The sequence below is a fragment of the Globicephala melas genome, chromosome 9 (genome assembly GCF_963455315.2).
Source record: "Globicephala melas chromosome 9, mGloMel1.2, whole genome shotgun sequence".
Taxonomy (NCBI): domain Eukaryota; kingdom Metazoa; phylum Chordata; class Mammalia; order Artiodactyla; family Delphinidae; genus Globicephala; species Globicephala melas.
In genome coordinates this window covers 24766228-24791477 of record NC_083322.1, presented here as the reverse complement: position 1 = coordinate 24791477, position 25250 = coordinate 24766228, and the positions used below count along the sequence as shown (strand labels likewise).

At 36.2% G+C, this 25250-nt stretch overlaps 1 protein-coding gene across 5 annotated transcripts in view; it reads right to left on the bottom strand.

Moving 5' to 3' along the window:
• The window catches only part of GRM8 (glutamate metabotropic receptor 8), a 794344-nt gene that overhangs the window by 273988 nt on the left and 495106 nt on the right, over positions 1-25250 (bottom strand). For all 5 annotated transcript variants that reach the window (XM_060305370.1, XM_060305367.1, XM_060305366.1 and 2 more), the window contains exon 7: positions 5516-5716. In XM_060305370.1, the coding sequence (XP_060161353.1) occupies positions 5516-5716 (201 nt within the window). The remainder of the gene's footprint in view (positions 1-5515; positions 5717-25250) is intronic.

Genomic DNA, 25250 nt, shown 5'->3' with positions numbered 1-25250 from the left:
CCTAAAGAAATGTCACTTTCTATTTGTAATTTAAATCAGATGTCACCTGTTCTGTGTTGTATTCTTTGAGTCTCCCTTATGCAGTTTCCTAATCTCAGCCTTACGTTGGGTTTGTACATGCCATGCCCATGCCTCTATCATATCACTTATCAAATTGAATTATTGTTGGTAACATGTTTGTGTCTCTCCTCTGTTAAGCTATGACATCTGAAAACTCATAGAACCACATTTTATTAATCTTTGTATTTTTGATGCCTGGCAAAGAGCCCTTTTATTAGATACTTTGTAAGATTCTCAATAAAATGTATGTGGGCTAAAGGAATGATTCATAAAAAATAAAAATAAACAACTAAAAAAACAACAACAGTAAGAACACTGATAGGCATCTATGTTTTAAAAATATACCTTTATCTTTAAAATAATCTGCAGTGAATATAGAGCTGGAAGAGACCTCAGTGTTTAGAATATTTTAGTATAATCCTTCCATCTAAAAGATGAACCATCTTCTATCTTCTATATTTTCTTTTTTTTTTTTTTTGCTTCTCCTTTTCACCTAACTCTAAAATAAATTCCAAATGGATTATACTCTCTTATAGGGAGAAATCATGATCACTTGATTTTACTGTAAATTGATAATCAATGAATAAAATTACTTTCCCACTGAGTTCTAACTCATCTTTATCACATCATAAGTTCATATGTGTGTATATACAAATACATGTACAAACTGATTTATTATTATATATTGATATTTCTGGCTATTTCTATCTGGTTCTATTTACCATATGTCTGTTCTGGTAATAGTTCCATGCTGGATTGATTGTTATGCTTAAATGTTAACTGTTTGGTAGGAATATTTTTTCTTCAAAATCATTTTAGTTATTTTTACTCATTTATTCTCACAATTAAAATTTTAAATATTATTTCAAATTCCAGAAAATACTCCTTTGTCATTTTGGTTGGAACTATACTAAGCCCGAATACAGATTAATTCAGAAAAGATTAACATGTTTCCTCTAATTAGTTTTTCTGTCTACAAACAAGGGATGTCTCTCAATAAAGTTGTCTTCATATGTCTTTAATATTTTTGGCTCAATTTATTCAAAGATATTTTCTATATATTTTTGCAAAGAAAAGAGTCTCATTTCCCATAATTGTCAATGATTTCTAACATTGTATGTAGGAAAGTTCTTAATGTTTTAATATTAATTTTATATTTGATCATCTTAAAGTAAGTACTCCTAGTTTTCAATTTATTGTCTTGAGATCAAATCATTTGAAAATAACCATAATACTTTTTCCTTTTTAGTAGTAATCTCTTATTTTTGTTTGTTGTTTTATCACATTGGTTAAAATTTATAGAATATTAATAATAGTGCTAATAGGACTAATCCAGCTCTGTAATAGGAATAACTATAAATATATAACCAGTCATAGGCTGAGAGAGATGTGCTTATCACGTTAAACATTTATTCCATTTCTAGTTTGTTTTGTACTTGTAACAGAAATGAGGGTTATATTTTAATCAAATGCTTTTACAGAATCTTATATTTTTCATTGTCTTATTTGACTTCTTAGTGAATTTGTAATGCACTTCCTAATATTAAGCAGTATTTATTTCTTTTAGATAGCTTAAAGGTACTTTACGTGAAGAAATTTGCTTTAAAACCGTCTGCAGTGTTCAGAGACTCTCAAAATTGGATATTTGGAAAATTTGCAGTAAGTCCCTAAAATCAATAAGGTTTCTAAAGAAAAGGAAGTGCTGCTAAATTCCATCTCTATATCAGTCTCTGTAATCAGGCAAGTGTTTAGGTATGTTTCTTAGAATATTGAGCATTGAAATGGTTAGACCACTACCTCACTGTGAGTTTAGGGAAGCTGCTTCATTCAGGGAATTCAATCACAGCATGAAGGTTTGTTTGCATTAAATAATTCCAAAACTGATTCCTCTCGCAGATTCCCACAAATTCTATATGATTTTAATTGTGCCCTCTAGCCTAACAAAAATTCACCCACCGAGAGAAGCAAAGAGATTCAGAGACCACGGCATCACCCCTTTCTCAGGTTTGCACCTCTCTGCTCACTTTGTTTAAACTTTCCCCCTAAGTCAATGATAGAAGCTTCCTAAATGTCCCTTTCACCCATGTCGCTTTCACCCGCTGGGAGTGCCTCATGACAAGTAAGTTTGTACTTACTTGATCCTTGCCACTGATAATTTGGAACAGGTCTGACATCCAACCTAAGTTTAGCTAATGAGATTCAAGTTTCCAAGAAGTTAGAACTGGGACCTAAAATACATATATGTTAATCTTAGCACATGTCCTGAACAAACAGCAACTAAATTCTAGAAATGTAGATGGTCTCCTGCTACCTACCCTGTGGACCTAGACGTAGAGAAAACCAATATAAAGAGAGCCAAACAAAGCAGACAGAGGGATATTTGGATTTCTGAGAGGTTTTAGTACTTATAACCACTTCTTTTCTTAGACCTTTCTACAGTCTGCCATGAGGTTTCTTGACACACCCTCATAAATCGTTCCTTTTAGCTTAAAGCAAGCTTAAGTTGGTTTCTGTTACCTACAGTCAAACAACCCTGATTAGTATGCCGCTGTGCCTACACTGCCCTGCTCAACTATAGAGAAAGTAAGGAGACATCTCTGGAATTCTGTCCAACACTTTTTCTTTATGATGCATAAGGTTCTCACGGCAACAGAAGAATCTTTGATTCTATACAAGATGTACAGTATTAATATTTTATTGCCTATAGAACACACCAGAGTAAGGAATTGACATTGTTGCTTAAGTACCTGAAAAATCTGAACTTTTTATTTTATGTTTTTCTTTTGATAAATCTTTGCATTTAAAAAATTTATAGAAATAGCATTTTGTTCAAATGGTAGCAATAAAAGTAATCCTAAAAGGCAGGCCTTTGTTTCCCTCCAGATTCCCAAGTAAAATTTTGTTAAAAACATTGCTTATTAGGCTGTAAGAAAATTCATTCTCTCCTTAGAAATAGGTAAGTTTGCTTCTCTCATGTAATGTAACATATATTCCATTGAATGTCCCCTTATATTTTAGCGCTTAGGAAGCTCAGAACTTAACGTAGTCCTTCATTCTGGTTACCAAATTTGTTTCTTCCCCCTTCAATGGTTTTGATGGTGTACTTCTACTTGAATAGCCCTATGTGCCTTTTTTTATCAGAAGCAGGCAAGGTATTAATAATAAATGAATACTAACAGTAAGCCAATAATGAAATCAAAAAATTGATAAACATCCTGAAAATTACTGAAAAGCAAATTATATATCCCATGATAATCTGCTTATGCTCAGGTTCCCTACCCTATTATTATAACCGTACTATTATTACCAGCTACTGGGACACAGAAAAATTTCAAGCTATTTGCAAAATAAATCTCCAAGGAGTTCAGAGAGATTCTCTTTTAAGTTCATACACTAAAATTCATGTATTTTCCATGGTCCTCATCCGGAGTACACTTACTCTTGTATCAGACACAGTTCTATTATGCTTCAGTGGGTTCCTACTGCTTTCAAGATGAAGAACAAATCTTAAGAATGACCTGTAAGACATCTCAGGATCTATCTGGTCCTGTCTAGTGCTTTACCCTTGTCTCTGACCCTCATCTCCAGATTCCAGCTGTCTCTAACTCCCTAGAATAGGGACATATTTCCCTATTATAAACTTTTAGTCCAACACACCTCTTCTTTCAATACTCATTGCGGATTATATGATTACACCTTTGTGTGCTTATTTGATTGATATCTAAGTTCCCCAAGAAACATGTCTGTTTTGACTCTTTTTAACAGTAATATATCTTTAGTACCTATCATAATGCTTACCACATCCTATGTGCTCAATAAATATCGCTTGACTAAGTTAATGAAATTTTATGTGCGTTTCTGTGTCCGTGGTAGATTGAAAAAAGCAAATTATGGAAGGGATCAGTCCAAAAAACAATCACAGCAACAGTAGTCTGATAATGTAGAAGGGGAATATAACTATAAAAAGTGGTCAGAAGAACTCAAAAATCATTGGACTCTAGAGGCAAATTGTCTTAATAATCATGAGACATTATGACTTTTTCAGTAGTCTTTAACGGCATCATTATATTACAGTATAGTATAATAATTAAAATCATCAAGGAAGGGTTAGGTCTATGGTTAAGAGAGAAATTGATAATTCAACTTTAGAATACTTTAATCCAGTGTTTCTTTAAAAGACTTCCCTGTCTTCTGGAGATGAGCTTCAGTTAATGAAAAAATATATTCATTTGCATTCCTCTTCCCACTTCTTAGCAATTTGGATAAATAAAGTGCTCCCCAACGTCATGTTAGGGTAAATAACGTATTGTATTATAACACTTGTATTGTAACACTCCTCTTTCGCTCCATTTAATAATTGTAAGAAAATTATTTTCAAATTCCCCTTACTATTTATATTCTTAACAAAAGGAACTATGTTATGTAATGTTTCACCAAAATTCTGGTGAAATTCAAGAGGATACGAATGTAAACCAAATTGTGTCTCATGTTGCCTGAACAAAGCAAAAGAAGAAGTTTCCACTTGAATTCTAAATTGAAGATGACCTTGTGTTTTGAGAAAGGCTGGCAGCTGAGGTCACTGGAGTGTATTATGATGGACAGTGCAGCGCCATGCGTCCTGCTTGGAGGCATGTCCATTGTGTGGATTACAGCCAAACAGAAAGAATTAGACAGCTCAGAGCATTCTATCATTTCATTTGAAAATAACGGTCAAAGTCATGGGCAGCAACCATTACTGCTTTCATGAAAGAACAGCAGAATTCAATAGTTCCATCACTTGAGACAGGCAATTTGGCTATTCTCAGCCGAACACTATGAAGCCAGTGTATGCTGTACCAATTTCTTGTGACGCTCACCGAAGCAGCATTTCTGCTTCTGCAGTAGGCAAATCTCATCTACACTTGATTGTATGTAATTCTGCCTTACACGATGCAGCTCACTGCTTCAAACTGACCCAATCATTGAAAGAAATACAATGAAAAAGAAGATGCAGAAACTTAACACGGCACTCTTAGAATGTAAAAATATACAGCAGCTCCAAATCATCCACTCTCCTCAAGTCATCTTACTGTTTAAAATGCTTAAAATAGGTTTCAAAACAAAATGTCTACAATTCCTTCTTTAATAACGGCATTAACAAAACATTTTCAAAGAAATCTAATCTGTTGTCAGTGGTTCCAAATGAGTCTCCTAAGTTACTTCTGAAATAGTGATATTTTGATTGATAGAGGCTTATTTTTAACTTCTGCTTCTTTCAGCAGATTAATGGTAGCACCAAAAAAAATATGGTTGAGATTTAAAAGCAGGTGGAAAAACTCACACTTCTGATTAAAAGGGGAACTGCTTCTAATCCTGTACTTTCCACTCTGCTTGAGTATACTCTATATAGGGGGAAAAAAACACACCCTGTCCCTTCTAAAGGATTTAGATTTAAAAAAAAAAAGTTGTGACTTACCATTAAAATTTACAGCCCGAATATAACCGAGTAGTTCTTTCCCATCAATGGTACTCATTCGTGGGCAAAGGCCAATGTATCCAGGGCAGAGATCTTTGTGCATATTGTGCAGGGCGTAAGCCATGGAATACACAGCATCAATTACAAACTGGACCTTTCCTTCCTGTTCGTAAGATGAATCCCGAGCAATTCGCTCCAGGCCTGTGAAAGAAAAGGGAAACCATCAACTGGGGTTAGATTTCACTAAAAATTTGGCATGAGGGCTAAGATTTTCATCATTGGAGGCACACAGAAATGAGACAAAACTATTTGATTTTACTCCTGATTATTTTAGTCCTATACTTACTGAGTCAGGTTTTTAAACTGAGTATTGAATTTTTTATTGTGAAAGAACAGAAACTATTTTATTAGCAACAAAATGATATAAAGTAAATAAAAGACATATAGTTTCATTATCTTCATTTCTACCTTATGAGCTCTATTATACTGTACATGCTGGTAATTACCTAGCATTTTGGTAGTGCGTTGATCTTTTAAGTAAAATGTGTACACTGTTGTTCTTCTCAACCACCTTAGCTCCAACGGCATCACTTAATAAGTGGCCCAAAGTAAGATCTCCCCCTCCATCCCACGTCTGTCCTTGTTTAGAATGTGCTCTGTTTGGGAGCTCTTTTTGTAAATATTAAATGACAGTATTTCCTTAAATGAACTGCTTATCTTTAGAAGAATCATTCAATTTATTTTCTTCTTGAACTCAACTTTTTACTTGTTTCTATTGTTTAATTTTTTCCAGCTTATTGATATATAATTGACATATAACACTGTGTAAGTTTAATACAACACGATGATTTAATACACATACATATTGTGAAATGATTACCGCCATAAGGTTAGTTAACATATCCACCACCTCACATCGTTGCCTTTTTTATTCCTTGTGGTGAGAACTTTTAAGATCCAATTGCTTAGAAACTTTCAAGTATACAACACTGTGTTGTTACCTATAGTCATCTTGCTGTACATTAGATAAAAGATGTAGAGCTCTCAAAATGAATGTCATTCAGAATAATTGTACCTGTTTTTAGGTATATTTAGGGCTGAGAACTGGCATTGGAGATTACCTTTAGCTTGGCCTTTATCATTTAACATGTAACAGAAACATAGAATTAAAAATGGAAGATAAAATTGATGTTAAAAGTTAGATGGTGTATAATTAGTTATAATCCAACATTCTCATTTTGAGGATGAGGAAACTCAGTTTGTGGAGGTGAAATTCACTTAGGACACACAATGCAGACACAGGAACCACTGCCAGGTCTCAGATATTGAAATCCAATATTCTCTCAATCTCCAGGAAAATGGGGTAGATGGCAAGAATGTTGGACATGCAAGGAAAAAAAACGACAGGTAGGACATTGAGGACTTACTAAGGAGATCGAAAAGGATCTATCATTTCCACATTCCCACAAACTTTATACATCTGGTACCACTGGGAGAGACCAAAAGCAAGCACTTTAAATCTTCCCATAAATGTCAGTTAGTAAACTTTAATAAAAGTCTTTAAGTTCAACAAATATTTCCTTTCTTCACAAAAATGCATATTTCCTCTAAATTTAGAGATGTGAATTAAGATGGTTGTCTTATATTTGGGTTTTTACACTCTGACAAAACCAGTGACTTTCTTCTAGACAAATGTAGTGGTCAATTCATTCATTTTCATTAATCAGATCATTGAACCTTTTTTCCTCTGGTCTCAATCACTTGTTCCACTCAGACCCTTTAAATGCTGTTTGTTGGTGCTCTACTCCCTGCAGTCTTTTGTGATGCTAAATTCTGCTCCTCCCTTTTCAACACACCTTTTCAGACTTTTTTGATGACTCAACATTCCATTCCCCAAGATTGAGTCCTCTTTTATTTTTCCCAACCTCAGAATCCATTCATTCTCAACTATTACTATTGGTAGGGTCTAGAAATAGAAACTGGAATCCAAAATTTTAATTATAGAGTCCAAAACATTAGATCAACTTATAGCATCAATTTAATTCATTGTGGAATCTAGCTTTCTGGACTTTACTGTCACCTAACTTCCAACCCACATTTCCAATTGCATGCCATATTTCTATTTAGTCTCCTTCCATATCAAACTCATAAGATCCAAAACCAGGCTATCATTGTAGGGAATTACATTATTATTTTCTTAAAACCTCCTATTGAGGATTTGGCAGGCTTAGGAACACAAAGAGAGAAGGCATTTCTAACAAAGAACCTCTTTGAGGTGCCAAAAGGTATACTGTCTCTTTCAACCTGCCTTAGTTGAGTGATCTAAGCTAAGATCCATGCGGATATGGGGATCCTAGGACAGTACTGTGTATGTGCAGAACATCACCAAGTAACCTATGGAAGCAGCACTTTCAGCTTTCCATAGTTTTAACCACAAAATAGACAATTCATAAATAAATACTGATGAGTGGTCGCAGAAACCAACATTCAGTTATATCTTTAAAGACCTTATCTGGTGACAAATGGCTCTGGTTAGTCCAGGACTGAGGAGTTTTTCAGGATGTAGGATCACAACCTGGACAGTCCTGGGCAGACCAGCATGGTTTCTTATGAACAAGGAGGCAAATGGTGAGGGAAACTTGATGATAAAAGACTGAAATAACTACACTGAGGGTAGGTCCCTAGGTCTATATGGAGAGATCCTTGTGTTTCATTTATTTTGCATCACTGAACTTGATAACTGAAAAGGAAGACTAGGCATCCCAGAGCAGTTGTTCCCATCTTAGTTATCTTCTTAAGTACAGATTCTGCAGTGCCATCCAGACTTAATGAATCAGAATCTCCCAACTTGACGACATGAATACTCTGTAATTTCAAAACAGAGATATCTAACTGTCTTAGATATCTGTCTTAGATAGATACTGTCTTAGATAGAACTGTCATAGATATCTAACTGTCTTATTCAGTTTAGGCCACTATAACAAAGTGCCACAGACTGGGTGGCAGGAATTTATTTCTCAGAGCTCTGAGTCTGGACTTCCAGGCTCAGGATGCCAGCATGGACAGGTTCTGGTGAAGGCTCTCTTCTGGGTTGCAGGTGGCTGTTTTCTTACATCCTCAATATGGCAGAACGCAGAGAGGAAGCAAGCTCTCTTATGACTCTTAGAAGGGCACTAATCTCATTCATGAGGGCTCTACCCTCAAGACAGTATCTGATCCTAATGACCTCCCAAAGGCCCACCTCTAATACCATCATATTAGGGAGTAGGGTTTCAACATAGGACTATGGTGGGGGGGGAACACAAGCATTCAATCTATAGCACTCATATTCCAGGTTATGTTGATCGTATTGCTGCTCTGTAAACTCTTCTGTAGCATGCTCACGTGCACACACACACACACACACACACACACACTTTAAAGAAAAAAGAGGAATTCCATGTCTCCATTACTAAAGGAGTATGGTCAGCAGGCATAGGATTGGCAGAAAATGGCAAAGCCAAATTGATTCAAAGAAAGTAATGACCATGAGAACTTAAGACATTTGGAAATTTTCCACAATCCATGGGATATATGGACAAGCTAGATGTGTATGAATATTTTATATTTTTAAATTTACTCTATCCCCAAATGTTCTGAATTTGACATACTAGGATTTTATTTTAATGCTACTGCAACCTCCTAGAAGTCTGTAAGATATTTCTGACCATTCAATAACTGAGATAAAGTTATATACAACAATTTCCTGATATACTTTTAATATAGATACCCCAACTTAATAGACATACTCTTCCTTGGATTCCTCCCCAATATTTTTCCACCTTCATGTATAATGGATTTATATTAATTCTGAAACACCACACCATCTTATTAAAGGAAAATATGTAAATTTTCACTAGTCAAACTATTTATTTCCTTGCTAGTTCTAAACTACAATTAGTTTGAGTCAAGGTTAAATATATACAACTTTGTTTTCTTTTAAAGTAAAAGTTCATAAGGCTCTCTAGTAACTATTGCCACACAAGTCAATGGACACTATAAGACATTTTTCATAAATCAATGTATGTACGTGGTGACAAACTGAAAGACTGATCACTATTACCATTTCTAAATTTAAAAGGAAATTATCTGATTTCTTTTCAGGCTGTTTAGACAAGGTATTTTTCTATTTCCTAAAACTTCAAACATAATGACACTTAAGATTTTACAGGATCTAGAGTTTGCCCCTCACTTCCTATATCTGCTTCCCTTGATCATCTAAGAGAATAATTTAGGAAGCTGACAGTGAATCATCAACTTAATTGCCTGTAAAATTTCATTATGCTATCGTTTCTAAAGTTAGCCTTACTGTATTGCTACAAAGTGCTAAACACTGTTAAAGCCTGTATGTCAGCCATCCATTTAAAACACTGATTGTAAAGTTGTGATGTGTTTTAGTGCATAGCTTAAAATTAACAACATATAGCTAAGAGTTTGTGTGGTAGGAGACGAAGTCAGCCTCATAAATCTTATAGCAAGATTGTTTTATGTTTTCATTAATGAAATCTAAAACCCTGACAGCATCTCTGTCCCTGGAACACACAGTAAATTCTTATTGGTCCGAGCAATACCACATGGACCTCAGTTAAGGTCTTCTGCACATCAGGGTGTATCTTTTTTGGTTTTGTTCCTTCTTAGCGAAAAGCAAATCTACTCAAGTTTGCAAAGTGCTGTATATTTTATAATGTGAGTTCCTAAGATGAACCTGACATGAATTTTAAATTCTTTGACTGACACATAGTTTTTGAGCTTTGCTTTCTAAGAATTTCTCATTTCTCAGAAGATAGCTTAGTTTTATAAACTGAGATACTAGGGGCTATTTTCCTTTTCCTGAAATTATTATAAAACTCATAATGTTACTGCAGGGATGATCTAAAAAAACAGTGGTCAATTAAGTGGGAAAAAAATGTAAGTCAAATTAGCCCTTTTATTCCCAGGAAAGCAAACATCCAATTGGTTGAATTTTTTACTACAGTCTTACCAGGTAGTAGAAATAATCCCACACTCTAAATTTGTAGGTTAAAAATGACTTCTTTATTTAGCTCCCCCATACTTTTTCTTAAGTATGTAGCAAGTATTTTAAATAATTCAATCATTTTCTTGCAGTTGCTGTGAGGAGGATGGTAAGAGGGAAGGAGAGAATTTGTCAGTTGCTATGAATAAACACATTTACGCATACAGGACCAAATAGAAAAGTCATTCTGAATTCCACAAAAACTCCATCTGCCTTACTCCTTGATACACCAGAGATGAGACTGTCACACCCTGCATTGAGCTTTCCCGATACCGCATATGTATGTAGTGACGCAGAGAGGGTAAAATTCTTACACGCTTGAGAATGATGCCAAGAACTGCTCTTCACACTAAAAAGTAATCGCTATCAGGTTAGCAAACGTAAGTCATCTTATACTGAATTTAAACTGGTTTGGGTTCAAGGACACAGTAGAGGGAGGATGGAAAAGAAAGATTAGCGTGTTCAGTAATTCAGGAATATCTCCTAGGCACTAGGATATGCAAAGGAGATGTGTGCACCTCCCAAACCGCAGAGGGATGAAAACATGGGCCCTGTAAGGCAGAAGGACAGACTGAGTAAAGGAGGCTGCCGGCACGGGAGAAGAGGACGGGCCAGTCAGACAGACGTGCATTCAAATCCCAGTTGCACAACTCAACAGGCCCGGGACACTTTCCTGAACCTCACCAAGCCTAGTTCTTCAACTGGAAAGGTTGCCCGCAGGGACTTCCAAGACAGGGTCCCCATCTCTCCAGCCTCAACTGCTGGTAGCACCCTACCTCTCTCTTCTCCACTTTCAGGTCCTTGAATATAACCTGAGATCTTCAAACCACGGGACTTCACTTAGATGTTCACTCTGTACCTTTCTTCACTGCTTCCCAGAGGTCTCCTTCTCAACCTCCAAGCTTCAAGTAAGATGTCAACTCAAATTCGGCTGCAGTAGTGATAGTTAATCATTTTATTTTCGATTTAACAGCTCAGATCAAGTCAAAGAGCATATTAAATGCTAGGTTTAAGTACTAAATATTGTTTGGTTGGAAACAGAGAGCCAATACTGGTATTTAAAATTATTTCTGGGAATTATGTGTAAAGTAAATGGAAACAAACATAAGTTGAAGGTAGAGATACAGGTTGGGAGGCAGGGCAGCAACAGGTCGAAACAGTGGAAAAGAAAAAGAATGACAGAAAATGTATTTCAGATGTCAGATTAACAGTCCTTGGATACCTAATTAAATATGAGAGTAGGAGTCGGAGGCAATCAACAACTCAGCAGTTTTGAGGATAGGTAGTAGAATATTGGCACCACTAACAGAATTTGGAAAATCAGGTGAACAGGAAGCCTCCATTTATGGCAGTTAAAAAGACTGATTTTTAAGATTCTATAGTATTGTATCCTCTAACAAAATATAAACTTTATATAAATTTGTTGAGTTATTTAAAGAATAAAGGTCCAACTGTTTAGAGTAATCATATAACAGTGATATGGTTGATTATTTATTTATAACACTGCAATAATTTATGCCACCTTGGAGTGAAATACCTTATGCGGTACTGCCTTAAGACCAGTGGTTTGAGAATTCAAAGACCTACGTTCCAGTTCTAACACGGTGACCAACTGAATTTTGTCCTTGGTCAAGTCATGATCTCTCTGGCATTTATTTACTTCTCAGTAGAAGTTAGAGGACTGAACACGATGATCAATCAGGGTCCCTTCAGTTCTAAAATTCTAGATTCTAGGGCAGCTTCTTTTATTTCTGTTTCCTTCTTACACTAAGATCACTTGAAGATTGCATTAGGGTGTGACTGAACAAATACCACTAAACTCAATTCTCCAAAATAGCTAGGACTATCCAGTAACCAAGACCTGGAAATTCTGCACTAAAAACAAACAAAAAAGAAAACAAAAACCAAATGTCAGCCTGGATTTTTCTTCTTGAATTCTCAGACTGATTAACTGCGTCACTACATTTTCATTATTCTTAGACTTGAGCTATATATCGAATCTGGTTCCTCACAAAGGAGAAATGTTTTTCATTTATCTTTTTATTTTTATCCAATGGTTAAAAGAATCATTTATGGAAAATCAATTATGAAGACATGAAAGGGAAGAGGGAGGACACAAATAATTAAAATGGGCAGGACTCTTCACAGATAGCTTCTCTTTGATCGTAAATTATTATTACTCCTTTCATCTTTTTTTTTTTTTTTTAAAGATAACGGAACTAAGACTCAAAAAGTTGAATCATTTACCAAATATCACACAGTTATGGCAGAAACAGTCAAGTCAAGCCTGACCCCAAACCTCTGCCATTTACTGCTTCACTTCCTCTCCTCCTGAAGTTTTCTTTGATTCTTCCAGCTCGGGCTTAACTTTCACTTCTTCGAACTCCTGTTTAACGTTCAGTCATTGTATCCATGATTTGTTTGTCTCCTAGTTAAGTATAAAGATTGTGTGTTTGTGTGTGTGTGTGTGTGTGTGTGAGTGTGTGTGTGTGTGAAACTTTAAAGAGGGCAGTGGAGCAGGGATTAAAGAATATTATAAAATAATACATATTTTTACAAAAATAGTAACTAATAAATACTAACAAATATTAACAAATGACAATATCTACATTGAAATGCTAAAAGGGGGGGAATACATTTCTATAACATTTTGAGCATTTTCCTGAACTACAGAGAAAATTTTTGTTTGTGAATTTCAACCACACACCTGAGATAAAATTGGCATAAAATGGCTGAAACTCATAAGCAAGATGATTGGATATTTGTAGTGAAATCCAAGCTAATAAGGCCTATAACTTTATATTTATAAAAATTAAAAAGGGTATTTTAGCATTGGAGAGTGAGAGTATATTTATATGTCTAGAGAATTTCTATAGGAAAATAACGTCAAGCTCAAAAGAGAATTCGACACCTAAGGTCCTGATTCATAGATTCTATAGTAGGCTTTCTCAAGGACCTGTAAATACATGTATTAGACTAACCAACTAGCTTGAGCCTTGGTTTTACCTATTTACACAGAACAGAGAAAATGAGAAGGGTCCTCCCGCTGAAAATCACCTGCTCTCCATCTTCTTCTGTAATTTAAATGTAGTCCCAAGAACTGAAGGCTCTTGGCTGCCTGAGGACACGTCAGGAGACACTTGTAAATCAATCAGTGAAGAGTGTTACAGTAGCCCACAATAACTTCTCTCCTTTGTGCCTGACAGGAAATGGAAGATGCTCCCGGCAGGTGCCAGGCGTCCCCTTCAGGAGTTACATTTTCCATGCAATGTCCTAGGGCTTTTAAAACACTGAAAAACCTAAGGTAAGTGGCAAATAAGATTAAGAGTGTATCTTCAGGCAAAACTACCAGTTTAAAAGAAAGATGTTCAGAAGAGAAAGTCATTTCATAGGTATATCCCTAGGTCCCCAAAGAAAACGCAGTTGATTAAATTCAAACAGTTGCATTTTTCTACATAACCATCTTAGATCATACACATTAGAGACAAATTTTGATAGAAAATAGTGTGTAAAACTCTTAATAGTAGAGTTCATAGTTAAGAGAACAGCTTTTCTCTTTAAAGCATATTAAAGTTCCTCCATTGAAGGAGGATTCAAATTTTCCCTTCATAATTCCCCCTTCAGTGGGTAGGATTTCTAATGCCCCACCTTCCATTCCAAAATATGTTATACTTGTCATTGCAGACCCTATGATACGGCTTAGGATTTGCCTTAAAAAATTTTTTTTTCCAGTTACAGAAGTAAATCACAGCCTTTGTAGAAATGTGAGGGGAAAAGTATTGGGTTGGCCAACAAGTTCCTTCATTTTTTCCCTAAGATGGCTCTCTAGTAGTGCTTAGTTGTCTTTAACTTCATTCGAAACAATTTTGTTAGATTGTATGTGACAGCTGCCACATCAGCGTGCATTTAAAAAAAAAACCTTATCAAAATTGGTGAATTTTTGTGTAGCCATTTTAATATTGAAAATGGAAGAAAAAAGAAATGTTTTCGGCATATTATGCTTTATTATTTCAAGGAAGGTAAAAATGCAACCGATCCATCCAAAAGACGTAATTTTTTTTTTAACGCCAGATACAGGCTTTTTGGTTAAAACCTTGCTTTTTACATTGCTTTAAGTATAAATAGTAATCTTGGAGTGGTTTCAGTTCATCATTTGGGCGGCTCATTCTTCCACAGAGGAAAAAGAAATTATATTGGTTTCCTCAGCCTTCCTTCATCCTGTAATATTTTCATCCCATGTTTGCCTTGTCTCACTCAAAAAAAGGTTTCTAATGTCAAAAAAAAAAAAAAAAAAAACCACCGAAACTCAACAAAAGATTTGTGCAGTGTACGGAGAAGGTGCTATGACTGATCGAACATGTCAAAAGTGGTTTGCAAAGTTTTGTGCTGGACATTTGTCGCTGGACGATGCTCCACAATGTCAGGTAGACCAGTTGAAGTGGAAGCGATCAAATAGAGACATTAATTGAGAACAATCAACATTATACCACGCAGGAGATAGCCGATATACTCAAAATATCCAAATCAAGCACTGAAAATCATTTGCACCAGCTTGGTTATATTCATGTCGTTGATGTTTGGGTTCAACATAAGTTAATTGAAAAAAACCTTCTTGACCGTATTTCTGCATGCGATTCTCTACTTAAACATAATGAAAACACTCCGTTTTTGAAACAGATTTTGACGGGCGATGAAAAGTGGATACTGCACAATAATGTGGAACTTAAGAGATCGTGGGGCAAGTGAAATGAACCACCACCAACCAAACCAAAGGCCGGTCTTCATCCGAAGAAGGTGATGCTGTGTGTATGGTGGGATTGGAAGGGAGTCCTCTATTAGGAGCTCCTTCCGGAAAACCAAACGGTTAATTCCAAGTACTGCTCCCAATGAGACCAACTAAAAGCAGCACTGGATGAAAACTGTACAGCATTAGTCAACAGAAAACGCATAATCTTCCATCAGGATAAAGCAAGACCGCACGTTTCTTTGATGACCAGGCAAAAAACTGTTACAGCTTGGCTGGGAAGTTCTGACTCATCTGCTGTAATCACCAGACATTGCACCTTCAGATTTCCATTTATTTCAGTCTTTATAAAATTCCCTTAATGGAAAAAATTTCAATTCCCTGGAAGACTGTAAAAGGCACCTGGAACAGTTCTTTGCTCAAAAAGATAAAAAGTTTTGGGAAGATGGAATTATGAAGTTGCCTGAAAAATGGCAGAAGGTATTGGAACAAAAGAGTGAATACATTGTTCAATAAAGTTCTTGGTGAAAATGAAAAATGTGTCTTTTATTTTTACTTAAAAGCCAAAGGAACTTTTTGGCCAGCCCAATATAAAGAAGAAAATAGAGAATATCTATTGGCCCATTGTGTTAACCACTACTTGCACGCTGGTCTACTGCCTTACAGCATTTCTTTCCCTATTTATAAAAATTAAGATAACTCTGTATATACTTTTAAAATATACAATATTCACTTCACCTATAGTGAGAATTTCCCCGTATTGTAGGAAAGCATGGTTTTTATAGCACTTGTATTATATATAGCTCACTTAATGGACTCAGGATTTTGCATTTAACTCCTGATACCCAACATGATATTTGGTGCAAGGTAGGGATCTAACTTTATGCTTTCTAAATTGTGAACCTATTCTCCCAGACTACTGAATGAACGTTCTTTTCCCCATTAATTTACATAAAGTCACTTTTAACACGTATCAGACGCATACATTATTAGATATATAAATGTGAAATTTCTGCTCTAGTCTGCTTGTCTCTTAACATGCCAATACTCCGTTTTTCACAAATATTGTAATTCTATAGGTTGTACCATCTGTTCACACAAATTCTATCCGTACTCTTATTTTTTAAAATTCTTGATTATTCTCACAAATAAACTTTAGAATTATTTAAACTAGTTTCAGAAATTGAAGCTTTTATTAGAATTGCATCAATTTTTAAAGTTAGTGGCAGAAGACTTGACATAGCTACAATATTCAGTGTTCCCATCTGGAGACACAGGATCTCCACTTATTCCAATCTTCTTTTGGAATCCTCAGAAATATATGTCACTTGCTCATTTCTTTTTAAGTAATACCTCAATATTTTGTGTTTTCAAGCTTTATAAAATAGAATTTTTTCATTCGATTTTTAATTGGTTATTCATGGTATACTTCCTAAATCTCAATTCACTTTTAATGCTCAACATTTTCTTCTCCCCTTATTTAAACTCTATGCATTCAAGAAGGCCCAGATTAAGTCCTCTGTCTTCTACAAAACAAGAAAAATGCAAAAAAGCATGGGCTCTGAGATCAGACAGATGAAAATCTGAGACCCTGCCTCTGCGTCTCTTATTCTTTACTCAGAAAATGGGAATTTATACCTATGTTGCATAGTTGTTTTGAGCATTGAGATAATGTAGAGCATCTGTGCATTACATAGTGAATAAATGGACACCATTATTTGTTATGTAGGGCTATAAAATATTTAACCTTCTATAACGTGCAACACTTTTCCAATTACACAAACAGAAGAGATCACAATATAAACCCAGGATATATGTTCACGTACTCATTCAATAAGCATGATAAAGGCAATGTACTTCAATGATTAGGAACAACCACCCTGCAGCCAATCTGCCTGGGTTCAAATCTCAGCACCACCATTTACTATTTATGGGACTTTGATTAAGTCCCCTAATATCTCATGCCTCAGTTTCCTCATCCATAAAATGAGGATAATAATAGTATCTCACCCCACTGGGGTTGTCATAATTAAATGAGTTAATATATATAAGGCAGAAGTCTGTTGAAATAGGAATATATAAGGGGATGTTGCTATTATCTTCTTTATTATCTATCATCATTCATCATTGTATGATATATTAAGCACTGAGCTGGATACAATGGCAAACCAAAACTCACCTAGTCCCCGATGTCATGGAATGACACTAGGACTAAGATTTAAAGGATAAACAGGAGTGAATTAGGTGAGAAAGGGAAGCAGGGGAAGCACAAAAGGCAGGGTGACAGTAATAGCGAAGGTCCAGTGATAGAAGAGACCTATAACTTGCAATTAATAAAAGAGGAATGCTCACGCTAAAGCAACCCTAAAAATCATCCTATCTAATGTTTTTCAACTTCATGACATGACCTATTACTGGTTCTTCAAATCAATGTAGTAAGTCACAAACAGCATATCTTTAAAATAAAGAAAACAGATAGAAATCAAGTGCATCACATATAGGAACAGGATGAATTATTTCTTGAAACTTTTGTTTCACTTGCAAGGCATGTGTCTACCGGGTTGCCATATACAACAAATTATTAATCTGCAGTGAAGTCAAAAAAAATTGAAACTCACTGACCTAGTCCAATCTTCTTATTTTACAAATGGTGAAACTAGGGTAGAGGAACACTGAGTGATTTTTCCAGGTCTGACAGCTCATGAAGAGGCAGAGCCAGGGATAGAACCTTAACCATCTAATTCCATGACTCTTCCCTTTATATCATGTTTCCTCTTTCCAGCTTCACGTTCTCTCCCTTTGTAATTGAGTTCCATTGAGGATAAGTAAAACTTGAGGGACTCACTAAATGAGTTTGCCCGTGCGGAACTAAAAGCCTTGAAAGAATTAGTTAAATGAATTATGGGAGGAAATGAATAACAAGAAGGTGTGAGTTATGGTAAGGCTCTCTCTCACGCCAACTTAATAGGAGTATCAGTGGAAACCAACAACATTCAGAGAACCATGTCTTTTGGTTGAAAATGCCAAAAATATAAAAGCAAAGGATTTTATAACAGAAACTTAAAATTAAAAAAAAAAAGAAAATCTGAAGTACTTTGAGGATAATATGCATACCCTTAAAATGGAAATTTTAGGGTATCTTTCTGTGGTACTGGACCACCCAGATGCAAAAGGAAAACAATCGTTGCCTCTGTACAATGTGGTCCATCCTCTGGGTGACTGACTGGGTTTTTCACTTCTCTTCCCAGCTTTAGGGGTCAGAGCACAGGCGTAGGTATAATGCCAGTGGCTGATTAAAACAGGTCGCAATCTGTCTGGGAGAGTTTCTATGCCATCCTTCACTGGGACAGGGACCAGACAAGATGACCTCTCATGTTGCCTTCCAATTAATTCAATCAGCCTCTGCTTCCATCAGACACCTTCAGGGATGCAAACCATCCACTCATTCCAAGTCCTCACCAGGAATCAGTAAACACAGACGCTGCAGACTGTGTTTAATGAATAACCAGGATTCATCTTTCAGTCATCATCCTTGATTTACAGCCTGCTTCTAAATATTATTTTCTCTTCCAATAATCTAAAACCTCATGAAGGACGGTGGCCGGATCTGCCTCCTCTGAACACCCACTGGGCATAGTATGGTGCCTAAATACGTCTTGGGTGAGTATCAATGTTTGTTAAAACAACTCACATCAAGTTTCTTTTTAAAGAAGGGTTTACACCAATAACATAATCCCAATTAGCTGTGCGTAAAGCGTCCATCCCCTTTGCTTTAATATTCTATGAAGTGCCACTCTAGGAAACTATTATGGGATATAATAAAGTACAACTGGGAAGGCTCTTGTCAAATAAACTGAAGTTATGCCTTTTATTTTTATGTTCAAGTAAATGTACACAAAAGATGGAATCGGTAGGGGTGTTTTGTTTCTCTCCACTCGGACTGGCAGGATAATTTCCATAATAGAGTCAACAGAATGTCTGAGACTAACTGCATTAGACAGTGTTGAAACAACAGATCCAAGATGAGGTAAGTGTTCATTTCAACCCCCTCATAATACGCCTGTGGCTGTATTTCTTCCCTTCCTAAACAATCAATAAAACACCAGTATTCATTAAGCCAAACTTATACACACAGTTGCCCAAGATCAAAAATTGTGGCTTTTGACTAGGAATTTACAACAGAAAGTAGATTTGACATCTTTAAAAAAAAAAAAATCTTACTAGTATAAACTGGGATTTCCTCCAACATTACATATAAACTAAATTATAGTGCATGATTTAGTGTGACTCTTACATGGACCTAGTAAACTTTCCAAGACAAAGGTGGAATTCTGGCCCTATAACCACCAAGGGTCTGTTCTGGCAACCACCTCTGATTTCAACTGGAAAGATGGAGCCTGACCAGTTGGAATCTCCCATTAATTACCCCTGTATGCGAATGCAAAAAAAAAAAATTGAAAATATTTTCATCTTTAAAGTTTCAATGCATGCAAATGCAAAAAAGAATTGAAAATATTTTCATCTTTAAACTTTCATCATACGCTTTAAATACCAAAACACATTTTGTAAGAAAATTATAAATAGAAATTTGATATATTTAGAACCAATGTGAAAATCATAGCCTGAGATGCACTTTAAATTTATTTCTAACAAATCTGCTTTTTGGAGTCTGTTCTCAGTGGTTTATTTTTACTCCCCAAATTATGTTACTAGCATCAAGGACTTGAGTAGAAAACAGGGAGATATGATAAAGGAAACATGTAGACATAATGGCTCAAGTGTACAAATTTTCATAAACAGCCTTCTTTTTAGAAGCTAAGGGGAAGACATAAGATTTACTGGGATCTACTGTGAGCCAGCGTCCATACTAGACAAGGCGCATGTGTTCTTACATAATCCCTGTAATAACTCCATGAAGCAGGTTTTATTATTCTTCCCATTTTTTTAGATGAGGATACGGAGTCTCAGACAGGTTAAAAATCTGCCTGTTATCACAGGCATAGTAAGCTGTAAAGCCAAGACTCCAAACTGTGTCTATTCAAACTGTCTTGTTTTTTCCTTATAACTCAAGTCTAAACAGTGAAGAATGTGCCCAGGTACAGCAAATGGATTTAGATTAAGATACAAACCTGCTACCAGGCCCTTGAATAGACCTGTCTCACTTGCACTCTAAGTACCTGGTAAACATTTGGCCTTTGACTTCCTATGACAGTCTTGTGTGTTCAGCTTCTGTATGAGAAGCAATTTTTAATATATGAGTTTCTTTTTTCAAAACATTTTTATTTGATTTATTTAAACTAAACAAAAAACTCACCCGTTTTCCCATCTGCCACCCCTTGCCTTTTGCAATCACCAATCTGTTCTCTATATGTGACCTTAGTTTGTTGTTGTTGCTGTTTTGATTCCACATTTAAGAGAGATCATAACAGTATTTGCCTTTCTCTGTCTGACTTATTTCACTTAGCACAGTGCCCTTAAGGTCCATCCATGCTGTCCCAAGCAGCAAGATGTTACCTCTTTTTATGGCTGAATAATATTCTATAATCACTTTATCCATTTATCCATAGATGGACACTTAGATTGTTTCCATTTCTTGGCTATTGTAAATAATGCTGCAATAAACAAGGGGCTGCGTATATCTTTTCAAATTACTGTTTTCGTTTCCTTTGGATAAATACCCAGGAATGGACGTGATAGATCATATGGTATTTCTGTTTTTAATTTTGAGGGGAGGCTCCATACTGTTTTCCATTGTGGTTGTACCTATTTACATTCCCACCAACAGTGCACAAGGATTCCCTTTTCTCCACATCCTCACCAACACTTGTTATTGCTTGTATTTTTGACAATACCCATTCTAACAGGTGTGAAGTATTATCTCGTTGTGTTTGATTTGCATTTCCCTGATTAATGATGTTAAGCATCTTTTCACACACCTGTCGGCTATCTGTATGTCTTCTTTGAAAAAATGTCTATTCATATCTGCTCATTTTTTAATCAGACTTTTTTTTTAGTATTGAGTTGTATGAGTTCTTTATATATTTTGGATATTAGCCCTTTAACAGATATATAATTTGCAATTATTTCCTCCTATTCAGTAGGTTGCCTTTTCATTTTATTGATGCTTTCCTTTGCTGTGCAGAAGGTTTTTAGTTTGATGTAGTCCCACTTATTTACTTTTGCTTTTGTTGCTTTTGCTTTTGGTGTCAGATTCAAAACACCATTGCCAAAACCTATCTCAAGGAGTTTACTGCTGATGTTATTTTCTAAAAGTTTCATGGTTTCAGGTCTTATGTTCAAGTCTTTAATCCATTTTGAGTTAATTTTTGTTTGTGCTGTAAGATAGTGGTCCAGTTTCATTCTTTTGCATTTTGCAATTTTCCCAGCACCAAGAGACTGTCCTTTCCCCGTTGTATATTCTTGGCTCCTTTGTCATAAATTAATTGACCATATATGCATGGATTTATTTCTGCTCACTAATGAGGTTTCTGATAGTTTTTCAATAAATGATTTTAGGAATAAGACAGACTCGGGTACGGAAGCCATCTGGTAAACCACCCTCTTTCAAAGCCAAGGCTCTTAAAAGAGTATTTATGCTCCCACTTCCTCATTTCCATTCACATCTTGACTCCTGCAAGTTGTCTCTCAGCCCAACCACACATCAAGGCTATCTGGGCAGAGACCGTTAGTTGTACCTCAATACTAGCTCACCACTTTTTCCATAGTATTAGAACTCATGATTTTTATCAGGGCACAGAGTTGACCAGAATAAAGACATGGACATCTGCCCTTTGTCCCTATCATTTTTCAAACTTTCCTCCATCCTGACACCTGAAAGGCAAATGTTATAATGGGAACTCCACCAGCCATCTGGAACCAGGAGGAATTAGAGCCACATCCTAGAGATGGCAGAGTAGCAAACTAGAAGCATTAGGTCCTCGAGTCCTGAGTAAAGCCGAGCCATTGCACCATTCCTGGACTGCCTCCTCCACATTTTACCAGACAGAAAAATAAAACTCTGGCCTCTTTAAACCAGTGTTATTTTCCCTGTCTGTTACTTATAGCTGGATATAATCCTAAATAATAAACACCCGTTGTCTCTTTGTGTCTAAACCCAAGGACAGTTTACCACATTTTGACTTTTAATTGTACCAGTCTTTTTACGAGGTAGCACGGAACAGTAGGAAAAATACAAAATTTATAATAAAAATTCCTCTACTTACTAGCTCTGTGATCTATGGCAAATGACTTAACCTCTCTTGGTCTCAGTGTCTTTATTGGTGAATGGGGGAAAATGACCACGTACCTCAAAGTGTTGTTACAAGTAGTCAATCAAATGGAAGCTACGATTTCTTGTGTCCTTTTTCACAGGGTGTAAGGACTTTAGAATTATAAATTTTATACCTTTAAGTTTAAAGTACCCTTCAACCGAAGTACCCCTTTTCTAGTTTTACGTACCACTGAATTAATGGACATTCTGGTTTTCTTCAGATAAGTCAATTGTTTATAAAATAAACAAGGAAAAAGAAATCTGTTCAAGGCACTCCTCTTTTTGTTGCTTCTAAAATCATCTCTGTATCCTATCTTATTTTAAGATAGTGTCACTAATGGTCCACAAAGGCAGGGACCATGTTTATTTTCATGTCATTTTACTTCCATGCACATGGTAACATCTCAGTAAATGTACCCTATTTCCCATCCTGCCATGCTAGTAATCCCAGTATCAAAGGGTCCTTTCTTCTGCCACATAATGAAAAGTTATGAACAGATTTACGCCCTACCTCTACTGGCTATCTCTTGTGGCAACCTCTTATCCTTTACTTTCTAAGTACAATCCTATAGCCAATTATGTTCTACCCCACATTCTTATGGCTTAATAATAAATATGATAAGTAAAACAGACTCAAAGGCTCTCTAGTTATTATAATTAGCATGTATAGACTTTCTGTCGATCAACTGGATGTGTTGGTCTAATTGAGCAAAAATCAGATTAATGTGACAAAGTGTTTGTGAACTGCATGACTGTTTCTTTGTTTTGTTTTTTTTTTGTTTTGTGGTACGCGGGCCTCTCACTGCTGCGGCCCCTCCCGCTGCGGAGCACAGGCTCCGGACGCGCAGGCTCAGCGGCCATGGCTCACGGGCCCAGCCGCTCCGCTGCACGTGGGATCCTCCCGGACCGGGGCACGAACCCGCGTCCCCTGCATCGGCAGGCAGACTCTCAACCACTGCGCCACCAGGGGAGCCCTGCATGACTGTTTTAAACTCTTTCTCAGTTAAGTTCACAGATGGAGTAATTGTAAATCCTTCTCAATTTGCAAATGCTGTTTTGCTCACAATATTGGCTCTCTTCTGCCCCCACAGTTAGGGGCTATGTCTAACCAAGTTATGAGGGAGACTAAGTTCATTTTCAATTCCTCTTGCTTCTGTAGTTCTTGATCATGTTTCTCCTTTAAATAGCCATGCTCCTGTCCCTTCATCCCTACCACAAGTGCCTGATACCAGCAAGATAAACTGATTCACAAAGAGATATTAATGGCTGATAATGTTCAAGGTGTCACCACCCCGAGTATATTCTGTTAACATGCCTTCACTTCTGGAATGTATGTTATCAGCATGTTGTGTGTAGGAAAGAATAGCCAATTTAGATGGCCATTTATTTCAACTACTATCCCAGGAATGATCCTCCTCCCAGATTTCCAGGAGTCAACAAAAAGAGGGGAGGAAGTAATAATAACTTCAGCCAAATCCTACAGTATTCCTTTTTTATTGGATACTAGTCAACTGAAATTAAATATGTAAACACATTTAGCTTTAAGAAACATTACCTTTGCATACTTTGTTAATAAAAATTCTACCTTTCTTCAAAGGTAAAAATTCACTCTTAAAAAACACAGAAAAGGGCTTCCCTGGTGGCGCAGTGGTTGAGAGTCTGCCTGCCGATGCAGGGGACGCGGGTTCGTGCCCCGGTTTGGGAGGATCCCACATGCCGCGGAGCGGCTGGGCCCGTGAGCCATGGCCGCTGAGCCTGCGCATCCGGAGCCTGTGCTCCGCAGCGGGAGAGGCCACAGCAGTGAGAGGCCCAACACAGAAAAAATATTATCAAATCAAGTGCTATCTTTTCCTCTCAATCTAATTTAAAAAAACAGCCTATCAAAATCTTTTATTCCTGTTATATTTACAAATTGACAAAGAGAATTTTCTATTCACTTTGATCAATTTTCCAAGTGGTAGCTCATCTTCTTTATTAAATAATTCACTATTTATTATGTTTTGCTCTTTAACTTCTTCATAATCATCCCCAGCTTTTACTGGCTGTGGCACAGACCTGTGTGCTTTAATAATTTGGTAGGCCTTTTAGTTCTGTTTTTGGGTATTCGATTTCATCTCTTGTACATATTTGTAGATCATCATACCTCAATTACGCAACTTCCTCAAATAAGGTAAATTCTACTGAAATATAATTCTTAGTAGCTTCACTAATTTTCAAAGAAATTCCTAAAACTTTTATAATCAATTTCATTCTCTTAGCTAAAAGATCTCAGCTGAGAGTCATATACAAATGACTAAAGATGAGGGGGAAATCCCCACCTAATTCTTTCTATTTCAAAGTATCATTAGAAAATCCACTTGCTCCATTTACTTTCTCCAGGGAATCTTTGGTCAAAACCAACAAAAACAGCAAAAGTCATCTGAAGAATGTATGGCTAATCTATCATTCAAAAGTCTCTTTAAGATATCCTTTATATTTATCTTATTCCTTGTACTCCAAATTTTACATGCTTTACAACATTTTCCATCCTACTGATACTACAATCTTCCTGAATATTCCCATTTCCCAGAGTCACTCAAATATCTCTTAGGCCTTAGAACGTGGGAAAATTTGGTTTCCCTATCTATTGCAATGGTAAAATAAAATACAATTACATTAAAGGACATGA